Source organism: Meleagris gallopavo, chromosome 2 (genome assembly GCF_000146605.3).
Source record: "Meleagris gallopavo isolate NT-WF06-2002-E0010 breed Aviagen turkey brand Nicholas breeding stock chromosome 2, Turkey_5.1, whole genome shotgun sequence".
NCBI classification, from domain to species: domain Eukaryota; kingdom Metazoa; phylum Chordata; class Aves; order Galliformes; family Phasianidae; genus Meleagris; species Meleagris gallopavo.
The window spans coordinates 80,830,163-80,846,698 of record NC_015012.2 but is presented as its reverse complement, the minus strand read 5'-3'; the positions used below and the strand labels follow the sequence as shown (position 1 = coordinate 80,846,698).

Below are 16,536 nucleotides of genomic sequence, written 5' to 3'. Positions count from 1 at the left end.
AATTGATCAAATATTTGTTTTCATAAATCTCCTTTCCAAAGGAAAAATGAAGTCCAAGTTTGTTGGATACTTTTGTAATAATTAAAAGCTTTTTATTTAAAAAAGGCTTTGAAGCCTTGTGAGGTGTAAAAAACCCTTCATTTAAGTTTAGTTTCAGCTTCCAATGTACTTTTATATACGCATACCATATAATCAGATGAAAGAGTGAATTTAAGCAGCAAAGAGAAACTGCTTTGGGAGGTTCTGAAGGTACTGATTCCGGGTTTGTATGAGTCACACTAAAAATAATGAATGTATTGAAATATTTGACTGTTGTAGCCTTTCTATTCATTTAACTTAGTAAAAGATTTATTTTTAAATGGAAAAGATGTAGGACATTATTTTTAATACACTGTCAAGCTATTTTTCTGATTATTATTATTTTTTTGACATAAAAGTCATTAATTCCAGCCAACACATAAGAAATTGGGGCATATTCACAAATGAATTGTAGAAGTGTGATACTACTTTAATTACTGCCTGAGAATATGCATAGAGATAGCAAACTAAAGGTTAGTTTTCATGAGATATTTGAACTTTTTAAAAGGCTGTCAGTGCTGCTTCCTCTTCTCCTTTCTCACCATATGGTGCCACCTCTGCTTTCCTGTTCAGCTGATTCAACTTGCTCTACTCACTGAAATAGCACAAAAGTACCTTTTTTTTCTCTTTATTTGAGAAATAAAGAAATCTTTTTGCTTGCTTAGTGAGCTAAACTCACCTCGTAGAAGAGTACTGAGGGAAGAAAGGCAGAGGAGGCTGCAGCGTCTGTGAACCTGTTAGATTGGCTCAAGCTGTTTGATGAGACATCACCAAATCAGTGATGCAGTTTAATTCTCCACTTGTACTGTTTAGACTTAAAATCATCTTTTCAATTTTAGTAGTACAAATGAACCTATTTCTACGTTTTATAACATGGCCAGATGTTCAGGTATTTGTTTACCTTACTGTTGTGCAGGATCTCGGCCAATCAGTGATAGTGACATCTCAGATTATGATGTTGATGATGGTATTGGAGTTGTTCCTCCAGGTGCGTGGGTGAACAGCATGGTCCTGCTTTCTTCTTTCTTGCTTGCTTATTTATTTATTTTCATTGTAACATTTCAGAATATTGAAGATACTGGTTTTAGAGAATGCATAGTGGGAAAAACAAGTTTTTCTGATCATTCCATGATTCTTGTCCTTCTAAAATATGGTGAATTAAAAGATCCTGTAATTCGTTCATTGGTATTTCTTTTGCATACCATTCTTCATATATGAACCACTTGATGGTTCAAATTGTTTACTACATAATGTTCCAAGCATTATTAAAAAAACTAATTTTATTTTAAAAATTGCTTTAAAGCAGTAATTAGGGTTTCAGTGTCTATTGCAAGCATGTTTTATTTTGCTTTTTGCTTGAAACTTAGATGTAAAAGAGTCTTCCGTGGACTTTATTGAGATTGCATGGCTGTAGATTAAGATGCATGTAGCATGGCTGTACCTTCTATAGTTTCCTTGAGTCTTCATGAACTACCATTACCCTAAATGTTCATAAATTTAGCTTGTACCATGCTTAGACTTTAATTCATCATCTGTTTGTACTTTGGACACCATATTTTTCTATTTCTATTTGTTGTTGTAAGTCAGATGAATAGGTTTCAAAATTGTCCCAAGCTATCCTAAGGTTCGCTGTTTCATTGGCAGTACTAAATCATTTTTTCCTTTGATGTCCCTGATGACAATTACTGAATTAAATCATGGGGGGTTTTAGAAAGTTCTCTGTCTTCCTGATCAGAGTTTAAAATAATCTGACACTTTATTCATTATATATTAATTAAAAATACATTGTGCATTTTATTACCACATATAGATCCAAATTTTGCTTCGTTTTATGTGTTAGGGTCCTTCCCTTACTTTCATACAATCGCATATGAGCAACTAAGCAGGAAATTTGTTCCATTATGTCTTATAATTGTATTTGGTTTAATGAAGTGATTAATCTTGTCATTTACAGAAGCTGAGAGAAAGAACCTTTACCCTAAAACTAAATCATAGGTTTTAAAAAAGTGGCGTACCTATGTATGCTTTCTTACCTCCCAATACATACATACTTAGAGCAGGAATTTTTTTTAAGCTGCCAATTCTTTAAGGCATTCATTTGAAATAAACCGTTTCCGTCTAGCCAGAAACATTCAAGAACATTCAGTTGAATACATTGGACTCTATTCTCTGCGTCAACCTCTGATTAATTACAGTTCTTACAGAAAGTTCTTAGGACAGCGAGTGCTTGAGTGTGGCTTTGAAGAATACATGGAAGCAGTCTTCCTCAAGAGATCACTGCAGAAAATTGCAGTATATTGCACTGCCATATACCACTGGATTTTTTTTGAGAATTGGTTCATGGAACTGTTTATAAAAGGTGTTCATACTCACAGCTTTAAAGTAACTTAAGTTGAAGCTCTGCTTAACACAGTTTATTTTTGACAAATTTTTGTGGTATGCCTACATCTGTTTACATGAATATTATTTTAATGCTCTCAGCCTCTTCTCAGATGTACAATGCTCCAGGCTTTTAATTAGCTTTCTGGTCCTGCTCTGGACTCACAGTCCTTTAACTCTTTGTCTGTCTTCTGTGGTAGAGCTCAATATTCCAAATGTGACCACACCATTACTGAGTATATAAAAAGGGTCAGTAAAGGATTTATAAAAACAAAATAAAACGTGATCTGAGGCATTAGTGGCTCACATTGAGTTGGCTGTATACAAGAGCATATTAATGAGCTTTTGAGTAGTGCTTTTGAGTAACACTCCGGAAGAATTTATTCTTCTGTCTGAAATTATTTGTATAAATGGTTGTGTTGTACTTAACATTCCTGAAGCAACAGAGTGACATCAGCGTAACACCTTGCATTGGCTGTATTGCCTTTTTAAAAAAAGAAAGTTAGTGCTTTAGAAATCAAAACATTTTCATCATCCATGCAGTTTCCATTTCATGTCACACCTGACAGTTTCCCATGACCACCTGAGAAACTTCTTCTCCATAAACTGCCGTAAGCTGTATTGCTGCTCCCATGCAAAAGAAAAAATTCTCTGTTCACTCTGGAGAGCACAGAACCTTTATTTTTGAAGATACAAGGAGATGTTACTGTTGCTGTCACTGTCATGGTCTCTGTGGAACTAGGGATGCAGTTTAACCAACTGAACAAAAAGTAAAATGTAGGAGAAATATTATTTACTGTTGCCCTGTCTGTGCTGTAAGCTTTGTGTTCACCCAATGGACAGGTTTTGAATATTATCTCCAGATAGCTCAGCTATGAAGAATATACAGGGTAATAGCATCTTCATATGCCTGATGTTTAAGTGCACAGGAGAATCTTAAGTATTGGTTTCTTAGGTGGACCAGAAATACTCTGGAAGCACATTTTAAACTGAAATTTATTATTGAAAACTTGAAGCACATTTCAGAATAGTTGAAAAGGTTTGAAAGAAGCCTTGGATTTCTTTGATTTTAATGTTAATAAATATAACCTAGGTTTTTTTTGTGTCATTGTGTTTATGAAACGTTATTTTTCCAGAAAATATATTCTCATGCATAAAGCTCAAGTTTAATTATACTGGGAAAGGGAACACATCAGTTTTTGTTATGTTGTAATCATTTGTCTTCCTCTGACAAAAATACTAGACACTTTCTGCATCAATCTTATTACAGAAAATGAGGGAATCTCCACTGAAATCCTGAGTGAGTCACTGTTTTGCTTCAAAGTTTTTATCCAGTCCTTGTACTTGCATTGAGGGTATCCTGGTATTTCTTTGTAGATTTATTACATGACTCTGAAAAACATTTTCAGCAGATAAGATACTCCAGCATCACAGTGCATCAAAATCAATGTGACTTTGGAGTCTTTCTTCGTAAAAAAGTTTATGAACCTTGGAGTAGATGCTTTCCAGGATCCAGGACTTTTGCAGTCAGTACTCACTAACCCATTGCAATTAAGTGGCAAGCATTTGATGTGTATGTTGCTACTAATTTACATTCACAATTTTTTTTTTTTGTCTTTCTTTGGCTTTCAAAAGATAACAACCATCCTCCCCTAACTTATTATCACATTTGAAATTTGATACCATGTTCGTTCATTTTATTTCATATGCCTAATTCAGTGCTGTCTGAGAACAGTGCAAAATATGCAAACACAACACTAATGTTTGCTTCTGAGCTACTTAATGTGTTTTTATTGTGAATCTTCTTCTTTGTCCTACCCTCTAAGATCTATCGAAAGTCATATTGTTTCCTATTCCCCAATTGATTGACTTCCCCACATCTCCCTGCTTCAAAAGATGAAAAAAAGATTATTTCCCATGTTCTAGCACCAACCATGAAGCATAAGGCAATAATTGGAGAAATAATAGACTTGCAGAGGTCTTTCTGCATATGTTTTTGAGCTGACATTAACAAGAAATTCCATAGTAAAACTGTCTAATCATCTTTTTTGAATCATTTCTCCTTCCCACACACCTTCTCTGTCTTATATTTGTAGTGCTCAATACTGTATAACAGATGGACACATTTCTGGGGGTTGTGAAGTTATGAGCTTTATAGTCAGAGAAAAGAGCCTTAGAGGTTCTTGGATGACAAAATACAGAATTTAGTAGGCCCCTCTTCTGAATTTTTGAATTTTGTTTATTAAAGTGAATCTGTTTTATGATAAAAGATTTTGTAGTAAAAGATTATTACGACTTTTAACAAAATGCTTTCCTTCAGGTCTAATGCTGAGATGATGTATTCAGATGTTAAATGTCCATTAGAAATACATGCGTAATCTGATGAGTAATTTGAGAGAAATAATGTGAGTCTCACCTTGATTCTTGTGATCGAAGTTCAGAGTTGTAGCAGAACATATTATTAAGTATCATGTCACCAAATCTGATACTGACTTCATATACAGACCGTACTTTTAAGAGGCTTGTAACAATCTGGTATAATATTAGAAAAGAACTACATGAGTTACTCAAATTATGCAAAATAATAATAATAATAATAAAAAAGCAACCTAAGCCAAAAACCTTGAAACACTAGAGAAAGAAGCTCAAAAAGTACAACCTGTTTCATTTATCCAGTTGAAGATGTAGTGTTTAGATGCTGATCTTTTCCTGTACGGAGAGAAGATTTCTGATACCTGTAAAAAGCACAGTACAGGTATTTAGTGCTAGACAAATGCAATAGGAACAGCAAAGGGATTTTTTGTTGATTTGTGAGTTCGGTAAGGGATGACTAAAGGGATGACCTTTTCTATAACTCAGGGAGATTTTTCTCTCATCTAAATGTCTAGATGAGAGCAACCCTGACCAAATCCACATAGGATATTCAGGAAAGGTAGCAAGCACCTTTTGGAAGCAGCACATCATGCCTATCTTCATTTGGTACAGGATTTTTAGGGCGAGGTTCAAAATGTGAATGAACAGTATATTATTTAGAGAAAAAGAACAGGAATATCAGCAGTTAAAAAAAATGGTAGAATGATAGTACATTTTTAAAGTTCTATGCAAAATGAGATTATGAAAAATATTGCATCTCATTCATAGTATTTGGAAAATGTGGTCTGCAGTGGATATGGCGCTCAAGCTTTTATATAATACAGTATAAATGCTTGTTATTTTTGAAAGTAGGTAGCTTTGACCAAATTGAGTGGGAGAGCTTTTTTTTTTTGCATTTAACTGAAAAAAAGTCCGAAAGAGACTTTATTTTTGAGCAGTCCTGTGTGAGTCTCTGCCATAATACACAGGCATGACTTCTCCATTTGTTAGATGAGGTAAACCTACATTACTTAGATTCATTTCAAATATTTGCTACTGAATGACAATTTTGAAGTACAAATTATTATGTGTACTCTTTCCCAAGATAGAAAACAGACTCAATTCTCTCCCTCACACCTTCCAGTGCATACTGAAAGTAATCTCAGTTTTTCTGTCTCTGCACATATAGAAATTGAAGGGTAGTCCTAGTATTTTGTCCTGCATGATATGTCAGGATATATGACAGCTGAACGACTACCTGACAGTTGTGTAAGCATTTCATTGTGTGTTCCTGAAAGGACTAACCATCTGAATTCATTCAAAATCCACACTGTTATTCTCTAATTTCCTTTTGTTGCCCTCTTACCAGTAGGTTATAGATCTAGCACTAGAGAAAGTAGATCTACAACACTAACTGTGCCAGAACAGCAAAGAACAACACATCATCGTTCACGATCTGTATCTCCTCACCGTGGCGACGATCAGGGCAGGACCCGTTCACGTTTACCAAATGTGCCATCACAGAGGTAGGCATCACAAGTGAGTGAAACTGGTTGGTTTCAAGTTTGTACAATCTCTCACTGGTATCTGTTTACTTTTCTTTTGTTCAGCATTTTGTAGAAACAGAATTGTATTTCAATTTAGTAGTTATTTGGACTTGATGTATTCTTTCAATAATCATTCAAGCGCAGCCACAAGATTAATCATATCTTTCTAAGAGTTACCTCCTACTAATATTTTCCATGTGATTCGTCTTAGATTTGGAAATGCTACTCAGGCAGTGACTGAATCTTATATGAAGTCATTTAAGCATTTTTATAGGATAATAAATAGTGCAGTATACAATTTGTATACTAACTATGAATATAACTTATTTTGAAGTAACAACTAGCTTAAATTACCAATTATATTTATAATTTGCTCAATCATTGTCTATTAAGCTGTATTGTTTATGAGGGAAACAAGATTATCATACATATGTCTACCTTTCAGGAGTTTTTAATTGTCCACTAAACTATATCATTTGTGAGAAAAACAAGATTATCATACATATGTGTGCCTTTCAGGAGTTTAGATGAAATTCATCAAATGAGAAGATCACGTTCTCCAACTAGACACCATGAGGCCTCCAGAAGTCCAGCTGATTACAGATCCAGAGACATGGATAGTCAGTATTTGTCTGATCAAGAAAGGTATATTGTCAGTCTGAACTTGGAAATAACATTAGAAATGTCTTCGCCAGTTTGCTCACTTTTCAAATGTTCAGCAGAAAACCACAGCCTGTTAGTAACGGTGAAGGGACAGATAATCATCCTCATTGCAAAAAGTAGTCATAATTTAATTATCTTTGCCTCTTTTCTGGTGAAAGTCTGCACTGGGTAGACAGTGATAGGAGGTGTCTGGACTAATGGTTCTTAGTTGTTTGTCCTAGACTACAGTGCTGTTTGTTTCATGCACATGTGCCCTGAGAATTTGCTTGAAAGCCATAAATCTACATATATTTCCTAATGAGTCTTGTAGCAGAGGCTAGAGAAACTTGTCTGTTTTGGTAGTCAGAAAAATACTAGGATGACTTCCTACCACATGGGGGTTGAATGCTACAGTTTGCTTTCTTATGTGAATATGTTTTGGATATCTACCTTTTCAGTCTCACAGTAATTTTATATCACATTTTGGTGAACTTGGTACAGTATACAAGCGTAGGAAGGATAATCACAGTGCTTGTAATTAAGAAAAATCTCCAAACATTGATACTTGACACTCCTTGGAATATATGAAGATGCTCAGAGAATATGTTCTCTACTAGTAGGCGTTGTTTTCAGTTATTTAGGAATATCTTTAAAAAATGGAAGAAAATTAGAATGATCTTACCTGTTATTTTTTTTTTATTTTGTCATGACTTATGTATGAGAATTAATCATTTACTTGAAACTGCTTAACATTTCAGTGTCCTACTTCATAGGCAAGAAGTATGTACAGAAGTGTCTAAGTTGCATTTTTGTATCAAATTTCCTTTTAAAGATGAATTGAAATGCTTTTTAACTATAGCAACATTGCATTTATAGTTAAGCTAGTTCAAGAAATTTCTACTTGTTGCAAATGTTTCATGTTATTTATTATAAGTAGGTATATATTCAAAGTATTCCTGAAAATATTTATTGGATAGTTTTCTCGTTCAACAGATTTGGAAGAGACATTTAAAAGTAGCTTTAATCATTAGAAAGAAATAAATAGTGTTGGCTTCATACAAATTTATGTTATTGCCTCAAAACATAGTATAAATGACAGTACATACATGAATTATGTTTGGAGAGAATGGATGCTTAGAGACGCACTGGTGCTTTTTCAAAGATGAGCCATCAGAAAGAGCACAGTGGCAAAGAACTGCTGATTTTTTTCAGATGAATAGGAATTAGTCTTCAGTTTGCAGAGTTCAGAAGATGCTTTTCAGAAATTTAAAAGATCAGACATGAAGGATGTACTTGACTTATAGGATTAAGCAGGATTTAATCAAAGGTTCCCTGATCTTATTTTCCTCAAGGAACCATCTTGTGCGCTTCTCTCTCGTTTTTTTCCATTTGCTTTTCCCCACGTATCTTCAGTTGTTGAAATTTTTTAACTCTTGCAGGCTTCACTTTCTTCCCATGGATAAGAGTAGAATCACAGAGTGGATCAGACTCAACTTGTGATTTTTATATTGTTGCCAACAGCCTCACTGTTGATAGAATCTTTCACATCTCAGGACATACAAAAGTAAATATTCAGTATTAGTACCAGTACAATATCTTAGTATCAACATTAGTGCAAGTATTATGTTCTTCATTTATCGAACCCATCATCTAAGTATATTCATGTAGATAGCAACCATAAACTTGGTTGGAAAAGTGAGTATTTTTCTGATAATTGCATGGCAGAAATTGCAGTTGCTCATTACTTTTGATCATTTTCTCAGTGATCTTAGTGATCCTAAGTTAATATTGAATATTTTTAAGGAACCTTTGTAGACAAATCTATGATACGCCTCAGAAAAGCGTCTGGTATGATACACTCCCAGCAGAACTGATCAGTTCACTTTGCCTTTTTTTAATGTATTCTTATATGTATGCTTATAGATTTATGTACACACACATATGTGTACATGTGTCTATAAATATGTATATATGTAAGTGTGTATATAAAACTTTAGGAAAAATTTATATTAGGAAATTCAACAAAGGAATATACTTCCCTCTCAATTTAGGATCATCATCTGATTCTCAAGTATCCCATTTCACTTTTCATTTTAATTCTAAATAATATCTGCTAATCTGAGTTCTTAAATATTCTGATTTGGAATATTATTATTTTAAAATAATAATCTTTAATATAAATTTCTCCAAAGCAGCTTTAGTTTAGTGTAGAGCTTCCAGTATCATCTTACATTGTAAATAATCTACTGTTATGGATTTTTTTGCCCGGTTGCTTTTGTTTTGTTTTGTTTTCAATTTGAGGTTTTCATGGTGGATTTGCTGTTTATATTCCTTTTCTCAGTGAAATATTACAGTTTGCCATAGGTGCATTTCAGTAGATATCCTTTGGCTTAGCGAAAGTAGAATAAATATTATCAAATTACCTTTCACAATAACTCTTTTTCAGATTTTATCCTGTTTCTCAGAAGAATTCCTATCTCTGAAAATTAAGCAGTGCATAACATTTCATGATTCTAGTGTTTTTATGCTAATCTCCTCATTTCTTGCAAGAAAATTTCAAATATCTAAGTTACTGCAGAAAATGGTATTCTTTCCTGATACACATGTATTTGTAATTTGGAAATATATAATATATAATATATATTAATATATAATATAAATGCTGTTAGTGCTCTAAGATTAGGAATGGCATTTTTTCTTTAAAAGAAAAAACAATTCAGTTTATTTACCTTTAATACCTTTTGTTGCATCTAATTCAGGGGCTAGTGATTCCATATACAAACTTAACTCTCACTTGTTACTCTGAAGCCAATATTTTAGTCTTCGGATTTCAGAACAGTAGAGGTATATTACCTATGCTGCATCAATTAAATTAATCATTTTATAGTGGTATGAAGCACAAAGCACACTGAACAACTGCTACTTCATTTATTTGTAATCTTTTCTCTCTCTGTCACCACAGTACTTCATATGATTCCCTGCTTATTTTAAAATAGCATGTTTCCATGAAGTTTAGCTTTACTTTCATATTTATAATAGTTTGTGGGATGCTTCATCTTCTTGATCATATTGAAGTGCATAAAACTACAAGATTAAGTCAAGGGATGTTTCATATCATCACAAGAATCACACTTACCATAGGCATAAATATGTCTTAATTTTACCATCTTTCTGTACTAGCCTGTGTTCAGTTGCATCAAATGAGTAATAGATTAGTTGGCTGATTTTCCGAATTGGAAACAGTAAGAAACAAAAAGTCTGATAACTGATCATCTCTTTTTTTGTTTTGTTAGGTTAAATTGAACAATACTGATAAGAGCTGTCAGACAGAACTTCTATTTGTCCAAACATATTTCCTGTTAATGCATAGTTTTCTTTTTCCCAGGACAAATAGGGTTTACTCTTCCCATAAATTGGATTGCAGTGAAGTAACAAACTCTCCCTTCTTTTTTCTGGTATTCTTTTGTAGCTTAGAGAAAAACAGTCAACTTTCTTTTTCTAAAATATTTCTTTGTAGTTCTTTGATGTATAAGAAAGGAGGTTATTAGAGAAATGTAAATGATTTAGGGAGACAGCTTTTGTCATGAAGAACTCTGAATCAGTACTGAATTTTAATGGGAGAAACCTCATTAAACTAGGTGAAAGGATTTGGTTGAAAATGTAGTTATTGCAGGCATTTTTTTTGGCTCACATACCTGGAGAAGTGCAGTCTGGGTTTGAACATTAGCAGTCTATGTATTTTGGTGGGAGTTTCTTGGTTGTTTTTTTTTTGTTCGTTTTCATTTGCGTTTCATTGGCATAACCCATGTCATCTAATGCTTCATAATTATATCTGTTTCACTCACCACCCATCCTGTCTGTGCAGTGAGCTTCTTATGCTGCCCAGAGCAAAACGAGGAAGAAGTGCAGAGTGCCTACATACCATCAGGTAAATACAGGAATCTGGTACACCTCTGGTTAGTTGTGTGTGCTTTGTGTGCCCGGCATACAGTAAGTACAGACCTTCACAGTACATTGTGATTCAGGTGTCAGTTACTGTTTGTTTTTTTGTTTTAAATCAGCTCAAGATGCGTATGTATGTTTGTGAACATCAGTAGTAAGGGTTAAAGCAACTAAAGAATTCCTGATTTTGCAGTTGTTTTTTTTTTGGGGGGGGTAGATTATCTGTCTAGTCACAGTAGTCCTGATCACCAATGCATGGCAGTTTTGTTATCGTTTCAGACATTTTTTTTCAGTTGTTTTTACATTTTCCTTTATTTCCATTTCTATGTTTGTATTATAGCCAAGCACTGGCCAACAATCTTTACTGCTTGTGACACCTAATCTCATGCTGACTTTGGACATTTAAAGAGAAAAGCAGAAGGATGAAGGAGGGCGTGATTTAAAGGCATCCTCCTCACAATCCTAGATTTTAGGGAATTTGTAATACTTATATTTTTCCTTTTAAATTGTGCTAATAATTTGATCCAGGCTTAAACTTCTCAGTTTGTGCTCAATTTCAGTGTTAAAAAATGTATTGTCCCAGGGTTTGAACCTCTCTTTCTCAACTGTTCCCAGAGCTAAATACAACTATCTTGCTATCTTAATCAAGCAAATCTACCTTAAAAAAATAAATAAATAAACAATGTAGAAATAATTTAATTGTCATATGTCACCCAAAAAACTTCTGACTCAACATTTTAGTTTTTATCTTAATCACTTATTGAACTCCCTGTAATTTTGTGTCAGTTTACTGTCATGCAATATCTAGATTTCACTACCTCTTTTCTGTGGCATTTTTCTTTCTACTATATTCTCCATAGCTTTACCCCTTATATGTCCCCAGCTCTGTGCTTTTTTTTTTTTTTTAATAATTAGGTAATAAAGATTATAATTTTCATTATAATTTTCCAGTGACAGAATTTAAATTCTCAACACACAGAGTAATTATTATATGACAAGCTTTTGTTGCTCTTTGCCCAGCAGCTGTGGATTTTCAATTGTGTTACAAATCCACTAGGCAGACTGGTAGCTAACCAGCTAAAAATTGTGCATGGACATCTACATAGTAAGGTTAGAGGAACACTGAATTCAGAGAGTGCAGCCCTTTCTTGTGTTTTTCCTTGTTATAATTTTTGTTTTTATTTTCTTATAATCATAGAATCATAGAATGGCTTGGGTTGGAAAGGACATTTAAAGCTCACCAGTTCCAACCCCCGGCTATGGGCAAGGCTGTTGTCCACCAGATCAGGCCACTCAGGATCCCATCCAGCCTGGCCTTGAACACCTCCAGGGATGGGGCACCCACAGCTCTCCGTGCAGGCTGTGGCAGCACCTCATCACCCTCTAAGTAAAAAAAAAATCCTGGTATCTAATCTAAGTCTCCACTTTTTTTTGTTTCAAGTCCTTTTTCCTTGTCATATCAGATCATATGAAAAGTTGGTCTCTCTCCTGCTTGTAATAAAAAAAAAAAGGAATAAGTTATCCCAAATTATTGAACTAACGAATTTAAATAGAAACCTATTAAAGTAACAAATAAAAAGTAATAGTTAAACTGAGGTTGTACAATGAAACAAAATGTTATTTTTATTAACATACTGAATGTGAGCAAAGGGGCAAGATAGATAGACCTTTAAATGTAACTCTGAGGCCTATATTGTTCTTGGCTATATAGTGTGAAAAATCCTTTCAAGGAAAAAACAAATTATCTGCAAACTGGTTGTCATCTTTCCTCCTTTCTCATTCATAGTGAACTGACATTTATTCATGTTAAAAACTGCATTATAAGGGATTAGTCCTGTTTTCTAGGCAGCTTGCTCAATAATGATTTAATTGTTGAAATAGCTTCAGCTTAATTTGAGATAGAAGTTTTAAGGGTTGTGTGTTAGATGAAAGAAATATTATTATGAGATGGTCCAAACTGCAGAGTCAAGGTTTGTTGTAGAATCATAGAATCACCAAGGTTGGAAAAGACCTACAACGTCATCCAGCCCAGCTGTCTGCCTATCACCCATAGTTCTTGCTAAACCATGTCCCTCAACAGAATATCTAAACGTCCCTTAATTAGGGTATGATTATTAAGAATTTTTAATTAGGTTTTGAAGCTGATGTTCCATTTCCAAAAAACTTCAACATTCAGAGATGCCAGATGCAAGTACGTCTATAACTGGCTTTGTGGTACTACATATCTCTGTTTTAGCAAGCTTTTCATGCTTAGCTTTGGAAGCATGTCTCAGTTAAAGTCTCTGTAGGTCTAAATAAAGCATTACTAAAACAAATAAATAGCAACCTAATCCTTTACAAGAGCTTGTGTATTTTAATGAAAAATCTCAGTAGTAGGAATTTAGATTACTTTCATTACAAGAAGAGTGTCTGAGCTGTACGAGTATTGTCATGAATTCATGGGCTGTACTGACAAGAGAGTAAATTAAAAAAAATTGTCCACCAGGTAGCTGTCACAGCAGGAATTGAGAAGAACGTACATTAAGAAATCTCCTCATGCAGATATTACATATAGTAGAATATTATGTGTTTATTTTAAGTTCTGGTCAATCTTGCTTTACTTTTACCTGTCTTTTTGTTTCTGGCATGTTTTTGTTTGTTCTCTTTTCTTTTTTCACTTCCAAGAAGTTCTGTTAGGCACTATAAAACATTACCACCCAAGATGCCTTTACTAGAAAATGGTATTCATTGGAACCTGTACAGGTAAGAAGTATTTAGAGTCCCCTTTAAGTAGTTAATGACTTCTTAGAGATGAAATAGTCTTCCCATATGTGTGTATATATATATGTATATATGTATGTATATATATATATATATATGTATGTAATTTAAAAAAAAAAAGAGAAAAGAACAACAGTGTTTCATATGCTTTTGATAAACATGGGTTAAGGGACAACTTCTTAAAATAACTTCATACGCTTTAAAATACCCCTACATATAAAAGACAAGCACTTTATATTATGCACAATTTTCTTCACTGTTAACATTGTATGTTGCACGCTTTGTCTTTGTTGCATTCTTTTGTGTGTGATTTTGCTTACATGTCAAATTTATTTTTATTTTGTTTAAATAATTTTAATTTACAAAGCTCAACTCTTCCTGCATGTGCTAAGACCAAATCAGTGGTTAGACAGGATATTTCTCTCCTTCGTGATTGCCTTAATTCACGAATTCCGAAATTTGGAGATGATCTACTGGTTAGGTAAGACACTAAGGATTAATACCCTCTCCTGTTTGTATCCAAGATGGATTTACAGAATTAATGAGCTTCATTGTAAAGTAATTTCACGTCATATATAGTGTATCACATCCTTTTATGTTGGCTTAAGACTTACTGCTAATAATAAGGATTTAGATTTATTGTTTGATATTTCTCATTCCACTCTTTTGCCAGTGGATATTCTGTCTCCCTCAGTTTTAAACATTTCAACAGTCTTAGCAAGAATATTTTAGCAGTCTTTGATTTGATTTTATTTTCTAAACAAAACTTGGCTCTGTCATCCAGCCAGCTCTTTTATGTTTTCCTTAATTAAATCATTGTGATTTTACATTTTCTGTAAAGAGAGCATTATTTTATGAGTTAATATCTAACATTGTATTCCTTTCTTTGTTTTCTTTTTCTTTCTCTTCTACCATTGGATGCAATGCACTGGCACTAGTGAACTACAGCCCTCCCTTGACAGGGCTAGGAGTGCTAGTACCAACTGCTTGAGACCAGATACTAGTTTGCATTCACCAGAACGAGAAAGGTATAAAATAAAAACTTATAAATTTCTTGTCATCTGTGCTGGTGGTCTTTCTACGTTTTGTTTTTCTCAATGAGTACTCTACATTCCTGTACATTCATGTCTGTTTTGATATTTGTAGACATTTTTGCTCCTATATTCATGTATGTCATGTAAATTGTGTCTTGGAGTTTATAACTGCTTCTGGCTTCTTTCCTTGTTTCAGTTCAAGCTGATGTCATTGTTTGCAAAAGTCCTCAGTATGCTGATAATAGCATTACAGTGTTGAGCATTTTGACAAGTATCACTTGATTGTTAATCTTCATCATCATTTGCTAAAAAGTATTACATTTATTTCTTGCCTGCTTTGTGGACCGCTAATGAGACAGTGACATAATTTGTAAATTATACAACAAAACTCTCACATTTTAATCCAGAACTGTAGTTTCTGAAGTCGCATATTTTGTATAGGACACCCAGCCAAACCTCATTGCTTCTTTAATCTGATCTGTTGCATCTGCTTTTGCAATTACAAGGCAAGTCACTGCAGTAAGTTTTTAGTTTATTTATTTTATTTTATTTTTTTGCTCTGTGATGATAAATTTTAAGGCACACTTAAGATTTAAGAAGTCAAGTTTGCAATTTACATGAAAGACTGTTTTGTCACTTAAATTGTGTAGGTAGTTTTTGGATGTTTTCTGAACCTTTAATAATAGAATATCTTGGTTCAAAATCCTAGATGAACTAAATATAATTGATGTGCTTGACAGATGGGATTATTCCACAATGGAATTTTTGAGCACCTTCTGGTTTTGATTGATACTTACACCATTTTAGAATGAGGCTTTAGCTTCACTTAAGGCTATAGTAAACTCCCATCTACTATGACATAATTACATCAGTTCAGTGTAAACTAATATGGCAGTTAATATCAAGTTGCTTTCTCAGTGAATTTACAATATAGTTAGGAAATCTGTTGTATCAATGTATTATTCTGGGAGAGGAACTGTGAAGAAAGGCAGTAAGAAAATGGTTTCCCTTGAGAAATGTGTCTCTTGTTTTTTCATGCATTGGCAGAATTTTCCTTTCCCTCCTCCCCAGCCTCCTACTGCTCTTTCATTGCAACTTTACTGTTCTCAAGCTGTGCCCTTGTTGCACAGAACTGACTCATGCCCTACTGAAATATTTCAAGTAGATCTACATTAGTTCACTCTTTTTTTAATATAAAGCACTAAATAGCATAACAATGTATGCCTAGTCATAAAAAAAATAAAATAAAAAGAAATAAGGCCATCCCCACTAAAACACAAGATACCACTTTAGACATTTTAGAAAAAGTATTGTAGCATGATATTACAGTAGTTACATACAGCTTTATTAATGTGTAAGTGACTATTTAATGCAATGTTTGGATATAGGTAGTGTACATTTTGTAGTTTTATTTCAGGATGCCAGCCATCAAGCTGGAATTTTTAATGAACAGTAGCTGGCAATGGTAAAATATCTGGTTAAAATACTAAAATACTGTCCACAAAACTGTATCTATTACTGACATTAATTAGGTCTGTTATCTCCTTAGATTCATCTCCAGCAGCATCTCTCCATAAGACAATAAATAGAATCTGCAGCTTTTAACATGTGCTGCTGATAAAGAGAGGAGTTCGATTTCTTGTAATGGCCTCTACTGCCAATAGTTTTTGCCAGTTTGCCTCTGGTGCAGATACAAAAAAACTGTCAAGAATTTTATGTGTTTGCTTTATAAATCCTGAAGCTGACTAAAAATTTGCTTTTGGCATGGCATCCTTTATGGGGGTGTAGATAAGCTCTTTTTT

The 16,536-nt window shown here is 33.7% G+C and overlaps 1 protein-coding gene across 24 annotated transcripts in view; it reads left to right on the top strand.

Annotated features, from left to right (window-relative positions):
• Positions 1-16,536, top strand: part of RIMS1 (regulating synaptic membrane exocytosis 1) — a 188,617-nt gene that overhangs the window by 65,565 nt on the left and 106,516 nt on the right. For 8 of the 24 annotated variants that reach the window (XM_010707745.3, XM_031552571.1, XM_019613170.2 and 5 more), the window contains 7 exons: positions 995-1,066; positions 6,179-6,335; positions 6,876-7,001; positions 10,864-10,926; positions 13,605-13,682; positions 14,068-14,181; positions 14,639-14,728. In XM_010707745.3, coding sequence (XP_010706047.1) covers positions 995-1,066; positions 6,179-6,335; positions 6,876-7,001; positions 10,864-10,926; positions 13,605-13,682; positions 14,068-14,181; positions 14,639-14,728 — 700 coding nt within the window. The remainder of the gene's footprint in view (positions 1-994; positions 1,067-6,178; positions 6,336-6,875; positions 7,002-10,863; positions 10,927-13,604; positions 13,683-14,067; positions 14,182-14,638; positions 14,729-16,536) is intronic. The other 16 variants (XM_031552573.1, XM_010707744.3, XM_031552572.1 and 13 more) reach the window with 7 other exon arrangements.